Source organism: Bacidia gigantensis, assembly GCF_019456465.1.
Source record: "Bacidia gigantensis strain McMullin 20006 chromosome Unknown contig_255, whole genome shotgun sequence".
NCBI lineage: Eukaryota > Fungi > Ascomycota > Lecanoromycetes > Lecanorales > Ramalinaceae > Bacidia > Bacidia gigantensis.
The window spans coordinates 2,344,270-2,355,664 of NW_025408605.1; the positions used below are offsets into that span (position 1 = coordinate 2,344,270).

Consider the following 11,395-nt stretch of genomic DNA (forward strand, 5'->3'; position numbering starts at 1 on the left):
TTTACTTTTCTTTCGACTTCGTGAAGATGGGAGCGGCGTTGGTGGCTCGGTGTACTGGGTGGTTGAAATGACAGAGAAAGTGGCATTGATGGTTGGCATCGTTACAGGCATCTTGATATGGGGCACTGGACAGTGGGACCGTGGAGTTCGATGGCCCCGGCGTTGGCTTGGAGTCGCCAACCGGGGTTTGCGGAGCATCAACGCAAAGATCGTGGTAATAAAAAGGGTCTGGTGGAAAGAGCTCTTCGGTCATTTGGTCTTCTTGTTTCCTTACAGTGCCTTCTTCCCCCCCACGGGCACATCCTTCAATCACTTGAAGGCTCGTCAGCATGAGTATGGGGTGGAAGAGGAACTTGAGCTAGTGCGGGAAGAAGACCTCTTGACGGGCGGAGATCATATCAAGTTGCTCCTGCTCCCTAAACCCTTTTCCCCTGATTTTCGAGAGAATTGGGAGTTATATCGTCTGGAGTACTGGGAGAGAGAAAACGAGCGCCGTGCTCAGCTGCGCCAGGGGTTGCGGCAAAAGGAGAAAGCTCTTGCAAAAGACCAAGGCCATTGGCTTTGGAGGGGTAGGGGCAGACGAGGTGCAAGGCCTCCTGAGCCGACGAGTCGAGGTGACAACGAAAAGCATCATCACAATTATCATCGTGAGAAGGAAAGGCAGAGACGACATTCTTCAGCACGATCGGAATCACATTCTCGGAATGCTTCTCGAAGCAGCACGCCTTCTACTCTGGATGCAGAGGAGCGACCATCCTTGACCAAAGGCCGCTCGGGGAGTGCGACGGCGACTACGAGCGACCGTAGGAGGAGGCCAAAACCTTCAAGCTCTGCTGAAGAGGGTCTCGTGTCAAAATTGTCACTCATCAGTAGGCCGGCTTGAGCAAAGGACTGCTGAAGCTGTTACATTCAGGCACAGCATTTGAATGTCAGATCGTCGATAGATCTTAGGACTATCTACATCCACAGCAAAGTTGTCTTTGGCGCAATTCTGTTACCCCTCCGTCCCCTCACTCATCCCTCCCTTACAAAGCTGCAGACCGGTCAGGCCTGCCAAATCCCCATTTAAGAACTCGAGAGATGCAGATCGACAGGGCCATTGACGGAACGACTGCACAAATGCGCTTGATTTGCAGCGGTCTCCATTCTCGTTCTTGCCCTCATGATCCCTCGAGGTCTTTCGCAACCCACATCTATGTACTCTGTCGCAGGACGAATGGATGGCACTGCCACAAGAGGAGATCGACTTCCAAATCTCACACCCAAATGACTTCAACGCTGAAGGATTCGGTGGCTTTTTAATCGCCGGAATATGCATCATGACTGGAGCGGTTGTGCTCCGATTATGGAGCCACAGAATGCAAAAGACTCCGTGGCAGAGTGATGATTATACGCTGGCCGTAGCTTTTGTACGTTGAATCAAAGCGTCGTGACGATAGGCAGGACGCTTCAGCTGACCCAGGCATCTTGATGATAAATGTTGACGGATGCTTGCACCCTTGATCAATGCCTACAGTGTAAGCAGTGTACCATGAAATAGAGTGCCGCTGACAACGTTCACAGTCTATTACTATGGCTTAGGACGACACTACTATTCTCTGCCTTTGGGTGTCCAACATTCCTATTTAAAAGTGGGATTGCCCGTGCTGCACCCTGCCTGAAAATAAAGAGAAGTGCACGTACTCTCCTTTGCGCATCGTTCCACAATGTCAATCGAGAAAGCGGGAGTGATCTACCGCCATCCCTTATTAGATCGATTCCCCTGAGGACGCTACTTCAGCTAAGATATGGAGCTGCTCAATGGCGGAGTTGCTCGCACACGCGGCTATTGTTGATGTCTCAACATGGGTATTTTGGAATAACGATGCAGTCGAACTTCCAAGAGCTCTGAGGTACTACTATGCATTCACCACTTTACGAAAGCGGCGGACGGAGCCCTTTGTTCGATCAATTACAGAAGGATGGGTAAGTGATATCTTAGTGACTCGACCTCAGAGTGCGAAATAAGAAACAAGTGAGCATCTTCAAGATTGAAAAGGAGAACCAGACCATACTTTGAATATATGTCATTCAACTTCCAACCTGCATACCCTGGTGAATGACCAACAGCCTTTTCCTTTGTCCCTGGGACTACCTGCTTTCCATCCCCCAGTCAACCTGTACGAAGGATATGAAAAAGAGGCAACATTTGTTCACTCCTCATGCTGACCTTGGATGAGTCTAGAATGCAAGGCGCAACGGCCTGGAAATACGTACGTGAAACCTCGTTGGTACTTGAGCCAACGCTGGTATAATTTGAGACTTTCGTCTGCAATGGACATAGCGAGCAACAGCCGTGTTCAGGCCAGGTTGGCAGGTGACACAAGTATGCTAAGTCTGCAAAAAATTTCCATCTCGGCCGAGCTTTTGCGACATCATGCACGCTGTCTACTGCGGGGTTTGAAGATGCACAGACGCATAAAACCTTCATCTTTACGAAAGTAGGAAATGGGGACGTCTCCATCTACGGCCTCTCCTAACCAATATAGAACTCATGCATGACACCCCCTCATCTGTCTTCGATAACGTTCAGGTCTGCGGACATGACCGAGATTTAGCTTGTGTCTCAGTGAAATGCGGCTTCCGCAACGTGCATTGAAAAAAAGCCAATCAAATGCACGAGGCCAATTTGCCATTTCACGTCCGATGGGACCACATCTTTGACTCGTCCATGGACATCTCTGTCGAACGCCTCATGTCACAACATCTTAGCCCCAATGATTACATAAAAGCAGCATCAATACATTTAGCAATTACTTTTCATTTTCGAGTATGTTTCTTTCTCACTAGGAGTTTGAAAATCAACTGCTGCGCCTCTCTCTGTCCATCCCGCCGTCTAATGCCCATGAAGTTTTTCACAAACGATACAGGCCTTTGACACCCCTCCGCTTTGCCCTGTCCCATGCACTGAGGTCAAAAGTGTCCCATGTCAATCGTCCGTATTCAAGCTCGCGGTTTACCTTCCCCTCGTTGTTCCACCAAAGCACGCTCAGCATGATCATACCCACCATATCGCCGGCTTTTGCCCCAGGGGGTAGATTTTTATCGGGGCCAGGAGGTGGGTCAGCGGTCAGCCTGAAACTGATGGCATTTTCCATGATCGAGAAAGATCCGGGGGCTGAGCTTCCAGCAAGGGACAGTGCTACCACTTGAGTCTCCGCAGTCATTGACACGAAGGCTTTATTGCCTTGATACCAGGTGTCACGATCGACGTTCACGATACAGAGTGCTACGGAATGACAACGGGTTAGAACAAGACGAAGCTATGATGAAGGATTTAGTTGGGTGATCGCACGAATGTCAGTCATAGTATAGTCCTTCGTCTGGAAATCCCTCATCGCCTCAGGATCGGGGTCAGTGAACGTTTTGAAATATGCTCGAGTGTAGTCCAGCAGACGTTTGTCAGGGTAGTCTTTGATGCGACTATCATCGAATTTGATGGACGGCATGTTGTAAACAATGTGCTATTTGCCTTTGAAAGTTGAACGTATCCGATGTACGAAACAAGATTTTGAAGATTTTGATCCTGCCCTGGGGGCAGCCAGCTGCATATATCTGTCCGAGCGTCATTCTTGAGGCCAATTGTTGCTACTCCGCACGACGTTTGCATAGCGATCGGCATGTAGCCGTTCCAAAAGGCATTCTCCAAAGTTCGGGTTCTTTTCCTTTCGCTTGCCTCGGAGGAGTACGGTCTAGCAAGGGGCTGGGTTAGCTTCCTCGTCCATGCGTCGTGCTAGACGAATCGCATGCTGCCACACGTACCCTTCATTCCATTTAGATCAGCTAGAGGCGCCATTTTGAAAGGTTTTGTGAGTCTCTACCATTCCAAACTTTCCTTTCGAGGCTCCACGGGCTGCGAGAGACATACCCCCCACCAACCTAGACAAAAGGAAAATTGACGCAATAAAGCATTGAAGAACAAAGTGGATCAAGAAGAAGACGCATACAACGCTACTTAGCTTTACAAGCAACGGTGCAAACCGCAAATAAATCCCTCTCAACACTTACTATAGCCTTGCGTAGACTTACTCAATGATCACTCAGCGGCCTTGCATGAAACCCTCGGGTTTCTGCGGAGCCTTGAAATCAAACGATGTGGGGAGTCTCAAAATGCAATATTTCGGGCTCAAAGGCTGTGTTCTTCGTGGCGATACGAGTGATTTAACCATCTTCACGGCTTCAAAGTCACTATCTTCTGTCGCAACGGCGGGTGTCACGAAGTAGATAGGGCCGGGAAAAGAAGATTCACAGCCAAGTATCTACATTACGGACATCGATTATCAATAGATGATCATTGTTGGCAACCATCTAAACCGTCCAGTCTAAAGCTTAGACTGGACATAGTCGGTCCAAAGCTTGGACTGGATTGGTAGCAGTTCAAAGAGTTGGTCCGTGCAGTCCATTAGGATCCGCTTTTTTAAAGATAAATATCGAAGTTTTCATAACATGTTGCCCCCGCCGCTAGTGAACCTCCTACCACTAAAATTTAGCGTATTTTGGGTGAGCAGTAGGCTGTTACGACCTTGCGCAACAGGCGTAACCAGGTAACCGCTACAAAACAAGGACTGCAGCCGTACTAGGTTACAAAGAAAAATAACCGAAAAGAAGAAAAAATAGCCGAAGTACTTAAGTACGCTTAAGCGCTAAGAGTATTAAGCAACTTCTAAATTAAATAAACTTAAAGTAATTAAAAGTTAAATATTATTAAGTAAATTAAATATAATTATATATATAAAACTTTTTATTTCTCTTTTTAAATAAATTTTTTTATATTTAATATAAATTTTATTTTTTATTATAAAATTTAAAATAGTTATAACTTAATTCTATTTTACTATTTTATTTTTATTTACTTTTTAATTATTATTTATATTCTAAGAAAATTAACTTATTAATTTATAATTAAATTAGCTAATATTATTTATTAATTTAAATATTAAATTATAATATATTAAGAATTTTTAAAATAAATATAACTAGATTTATATTAAATAAGTAATATTTTTAGTAAAAATATATAATATATTAATTAACTACTATTAAAAAAAATAAAATTAAACTTAATAATTAATTATTTTAATTAAACTTTTATTTTAAACTAATATTTAATATTAAAAGTAAAATTAAAATAACTTTTATAGTAATATATATAAAAAATAAAATATTATTATAAATTAATTTAAATTTTAGAAAATATATAAATAAAACTACTAGTATAGAAACTTATAAATAAATTAAAAACTATTTTAAATTTAAAAAATAAATCTAATAAATATTTAGACCTACTAATAAGGAATAATATATTAAATTAATAATATAATAATTATAATAAATTAAAAAAGTAGCTAATTATATAACTATTTTCTAATATTATATAATAATAATAAAATAAAATAATAAAATATAAATATTTATATTTAAATAAAAACTAAAAAATAATATTTAAAATAAGCTTATATAATATAGTAGAGAAATTAAAAATATTAATAGTTTTATAAAAGTAGTAATTAAAATTAATAATAAGCTATATTAATAATATATAAAATAAAATAAATAATAAAAATAGTATATAAAATAAATTATTATAAAATATAGTAATAATATAATAAGATACTAAAGACACTATAATTATAAAGTAAAATAGCTTAAAAATACTAATTTATAAAATAATTTTATAAAATTAAATATATTAATATTATAATATAATAGTAAAAATAATTATAAAAAGTTTAACTAAAAAATATTATAAATATAATAAAATAAAGTATATTATATATAATTATTAGTTAAAGAATTAAATATAAAAATAATTAAATATTTTATAAAAATTTCTATTATTATATTTATTATTAATTAATAATAAAAAATTAAAAATTTAATAAATAATATAAATTTAAATATATTATTTTTTATAATAATAAATATTAATATTTAAAAATAAATACTAATTAAATATAAAGAATAAAAATAAATTAATATTATAAATAAAATTCTATAAAAAATAAAAAAATATTTAAACTATTTAATATAAATTTTAATAAAATAATAAAATAACTTAAATAAAAATAATAAATATATAAATAATATAATTATAAATAAAAATACTTTAAAAATAAATTATAAAATCTTTTTAATAAATTAAAATAATATAAAAATATGAAATTATAAAATAGTAATAAATAACTTTTTAAAAAATATTATATTTTTATATTAATTTTTAGCTTAAATACTAAGTAAATAATATTATATATATACTAGAAAATAAAATCTTTAAAATAGTAATATAATAAATTATCTATTAAAAATCTTATAAAAAAACTATATAAATTAATTATATAATTAATTAATAAATATAAAAATAAATTTTTTCTAAAATATAAAAATAAATAATATAAGTTATATTACTAATTTCTAATAAAAAACTAAAAAATAGAATATATTTACTATATATTTTATAAAAAGAAAATTAGCTTTTAATATAGTAATAAAACCCTATATAATAATATTATAAAAATATATTATATAAAATATATTAAAATAAAAAACTATAATAAAAAATATTATTTAAAATAATAATTAACAATTTTAGTAAAGCGCAAAATACTAAAAAATATAATTTATATATTATAATAAATATATAGCTTAATAATATACTAATAACTATATTTATAGATATAAAAGTAGGGAAAAACTATATTTTAGAATAAAAAGTATAAGAAATTAAAATTAAAATATAAGTAATAAATAAACTATATATAATTATAATAGCTATAGGAAATATAATAAAAACTAACTTAATTATAAAAAAAACTATATAAATAATAATAATAATTTAATATATTTAAAATAATTATTTATAATATTATATTAAAGATATTTTAGTTAAAAAAACAAAACCTAGTTATTAACTAGTTATTTAAAAAACTAAAATTTAAAAATAAACTTATTATTAAAACCTAAAAACTTAAATAGTTTATAACTATAATTTTAAATAAAAGAATTTAATAAAATATTAAAAATATTTATATATTTTAGATCTTAAAAAATAAGTGGCTAAGTAGTATATTAATTTTAATAAATATAGAAAAAAAGTCAACTAATTATAAAGCTAAAAAAAATTATTAATAAAGTTTTTATATTATAAGAATATAAAAAATAAATATATTTTTTTAAAAAAAATTAAAAAAAAGTATCACTATTATATTAATTTTAAAATTATTAGATTAAATTAATTAATAATAAGTAATTAATATTTAAACTTATATATTAATTATTAGAAATAAAATTTAAAATTCTAAATAAGTATTAAAAAAAAACCTTATAAAAAAATTTATAAAACTATTATTTTCTTTAGTTAAATACTTAATTTTTTTTATTTTAAAAAAGAATAATAAATTATAATTATATATAAATTATAAGAAATTTAATAAAATTATAATAAAAAATTAATACTTATTACTAAATATAAATAAACTTAAAGATTAATTATAAAAAACAAAATAATTTTTAAAATTCAATATATATAAAGTATATAACTTAATATAAATAGCTAAAAACTATAAATAGAAAATAATTTTTAAAATAAAATATAAATTATATAAATATATAGTTATATTTTTTAAATTAATTAATATATTAGTACTATACTAAGAACTAGTTAATAATATTCTAAAAAGCCTATTAAACTAATATATTATTATATATTTAAATAATATATTAATATTCTTAAAAACAATATAATAATATATAAAAAATATTAAAAAAATATTTATATATTTAATAGAAATAAATTTTAAATTTAAATTAGAAAAGTATAAATTTTATAAGAAAAAAGTACTTTTTTTAAAATATATTATAAATATTAAAAGCTTAGTAATAAATTTAAAAAAAATATAGATAATACTAGATTAGTTAGAACTAATAATAGTTAAAAAATTATAATTATTTTTTAAAGTAATTAACTTTAATAGGAAATTTAGATAAAAGTTTTTATAAATTATATTACTTTTAATAAAGTTAATAAAAAAAAATATAACTAAACTAAAGAATAATAATAAGTATTTAATTAATTAAAAAAAATATATAAAAACTTTTATATAAATTTTCTATTAAAGTTAATTACTTTAAAAAATAATATAAATTAAAACTAATATATTAAATATAATAATAAAAATATATTTATAATAGAAGATAAATAATAAATAATATTTTATAATATATTATTTATATAAAATAATAAATATAAAATAAAATTATAATATTTATAATAAAAAATTAATAGCAATAATTAATATATTTTAATAATAAAAAATATATATAAAAAAGTAAAAAATATTAAAATATTTATAAACTATAAGAACTTAATATACTTTATAATAATAAAATAACTAAACTAATAATAAACTAAATAAATAAAACTATTAATATAATATAAGTTTTAAACTAATTATATACTAGAAAAAAATAATATTATTATTAATAAACTTAATAAATAATTAAATTTATATTAATAAAAATATAAATATTTAATAATAATATTTAAATAAAATAATAATAAAATATTATATTTAATATAAATTAATATATTTATAAAAAATAATTCCATTAGCTAAATATAAAAAATATATTAAAGTAATAAAATAGCTTAAAAATAGATTAATTTAAAATAGAAAAAGCTATTAAAGTATTAATAATAATATTATATACTAAAAAAACTTTTATAGAAACTAATAAAAAAATTTTATAATAATCTAAAGTATAAATATTTAAAAATAATTAAAATATATAAACTTATTAAATAAAATTAATTTTTATTAAATATAAAAATAGTAATTAATAAATATATTAAAGAATACTTTTTATATAAAAGAAATAAAGCTAAGAACTATAAAAAATATAATTATTTATAAAAAATATACTTATTAAAGTTTCTATAGCAATATATTATAATAGATTTTATAATAAAGTTATTATTATTATAAAACTTAAAAACTAAAAAAATATATAATACTATAATAGTTATAGTTAATAGATATATAAAATATATTATAATAATACTATTTAGTAAAATATATAATATAGTATAATTAGTATATATATTCCTAAGTAAAATAATTAGAATTAAAAGATTTTTTAAAGAAATAATTTTTAATAAAAATAAATTATTTATATTTTTATTTTAAAAAATAATTATAATAAAAATTAAAATAAATTAAAGCTTTTTATAGTATATTATTTAAAAATAAATAGTTAAATAAAAAAAATAAATTAAAAATTAAAAATATATTTATAATATTATATTAATTAGAACTAGAATAATTAAATAAAGCTTTTATTTATAGTAAAATTAATACTTAATAATTTAATATTAAGTATTATAAAAATAATATTATTTTATATAAATTATAAAAAAATTTAAATATAAATAATATATTAAAAGAATTATTAAAATTATAAAAAGCTATTAAATATATATTAGAACTTAAATAAATATATAAAAATATTATAAATTTTTTAGAAAAAGTATAAATTAAAATAAAAAAATAAAAAAATAAATATAGAATAAATAAATTTTAATTAAAAAAAAAAGATAAAATATAGCTTTATATAAAAAATCTTAAAATAAAATAATTAAATAAGAAATTAAATTATTTATAAATTAGCTTATTTAAAATCTAAAAATAAAAAAAATTTACTAATTATAAATTAAAATTATTAAATAATATAAAAATATATTTTATATTTTATATATTATTTTTTAAAAAAATAAAAAATATTAAACTAATTCTAATATTATTTAAATATAAATCTAAAGAAAATAATATTTTTAAAGTTAAAAAAATACTTAAAAAATAATATAATTAATATTTTATTATATAAAAAAACTATTTAGAAAAAGAAAATATATAAAAATTAAAAAAATATTTATTATTTAATTATATAGGGAAGCTTTAGCGCTTCCACTAGTAATAATAATAAAAGTAAATAAAACTTTTATTTATTTATTAAATTAATTAAAATTTTTTTTTTATTAATTATTAAATCTAATTTAAAAATAAAAATTAATAAATATATATTATTAAATTACTATTTTTACTTTTTTTTATAATACTTATCCTTTTTTATTTTTAGAATATTTTTTATATTAAAATTATTTAATTAATTTAGCTTTTTTAAATAAAATTACTTTATTTTATAAATATATAGTAGCTTAGAATAAGTAGCTAGCTTTTACTTATTTAAATTATTAAAAATATTATATTATTTATATTTATTTTTTTTAAAAAAAATTAAATTATATTTTCAATTATATTTATTATACTTAGTATAATAAACTAATTAATTAGTTTTTATATATTTAAAATTTTAAGAAATATAGTTCTTATAATAATATATAATAATATAATAATTATAATACTTTTTTTTTTTAAAGTATAATAATAATATTAAATATTATTATTAAAAAATTATATAATAAAAAAATTAATAACTAAAAACAATTATATTAAAAAAAACTATTATAATTTTATATAATAAATATAATTAAATAATTATTATAAAATAAAAACTATAATTATATTAGGTTATAAGGAAAAATAACTAAAAAAAATTTAAAAATTTAAAGTACTTAAATATACTTAAATATTAAAAGTATTAAATAATCTTTAAATTAAATAAGCTTAAAATAATTAAAAATTAAATATTATTAAATAAATTAAATAAAATTATATATATAAAAAATATTTTTTTTTTAAATAGATTTCTTTATATTTAATATAAGTTTTATTTTTTACTATAAAATCTAAAATAATTATAATTTTATTTTATTTTACTATTTTGCTTTTATTTACCTTTTAACTACTATTTATATTCTAAGAGAACTAACCTACTAACTTATAATTAAATTAGTTAATACTATTTACTAGTTTAAATACTAGGGTTGTAATAGGCTACTCTAGTAAAAGACTAGTAAATTAACTAAAAGAGATTAATAGTTTTTAATAAAGCTAGTTTTTAATATAAACTAGGTATTACTACTATTAATATAAAAGTAAATACTAGAGTATAGTTATAGAGAAGATATTCTTTAATTCTATAGTAATTAGTATAATAATAATATAGAACTCCTTTTATCTTATAAAACTATTTACTTGCTTATACTAAGATTCCTTCTATTTCCTATATTTATATTAATCCTAGTTAGCTATATATTAGTTTCTTTACTATATTTTTTTTATAAGCTAAGGCCTCTACTAAGAAAAATAATATAAATATTATTTTAAGCTTTATATATAAATAATAATAAGCTCTTTAAATAATATAATATCCTTACCTATATTGCGACCCTAGTATTTAA

General features: G+C 24.7%; 1 protein-coding gene across 1 annotated transcript; it reads right to left on the reverse strand.

The window, feature by feature from the left end:
• Positions 1 to 2,894: 2,894 nt before the first annotated feature.
• Positions 2,895 to 3,488, reverse strand: KY384_007469 (uncharacterized protein; the record flags this gene model as incomplete). Its single annotated transcript, XM_044815960.1, has 2 exons — positions 2,895 to 3,268; positions 3,335 to 3,488. The coding sequence occupies 2 exons, from the start codon at positions 3,486 to 3,488 to the stop codon at positions 2,895 to 2,897; spliced, it is 528 nt and encodes a 175-aa protein (XP_044667834.1).
• Between the last annotated feature and the right edge of the window lie 7,907 nt (positions 3,489 to 11,395).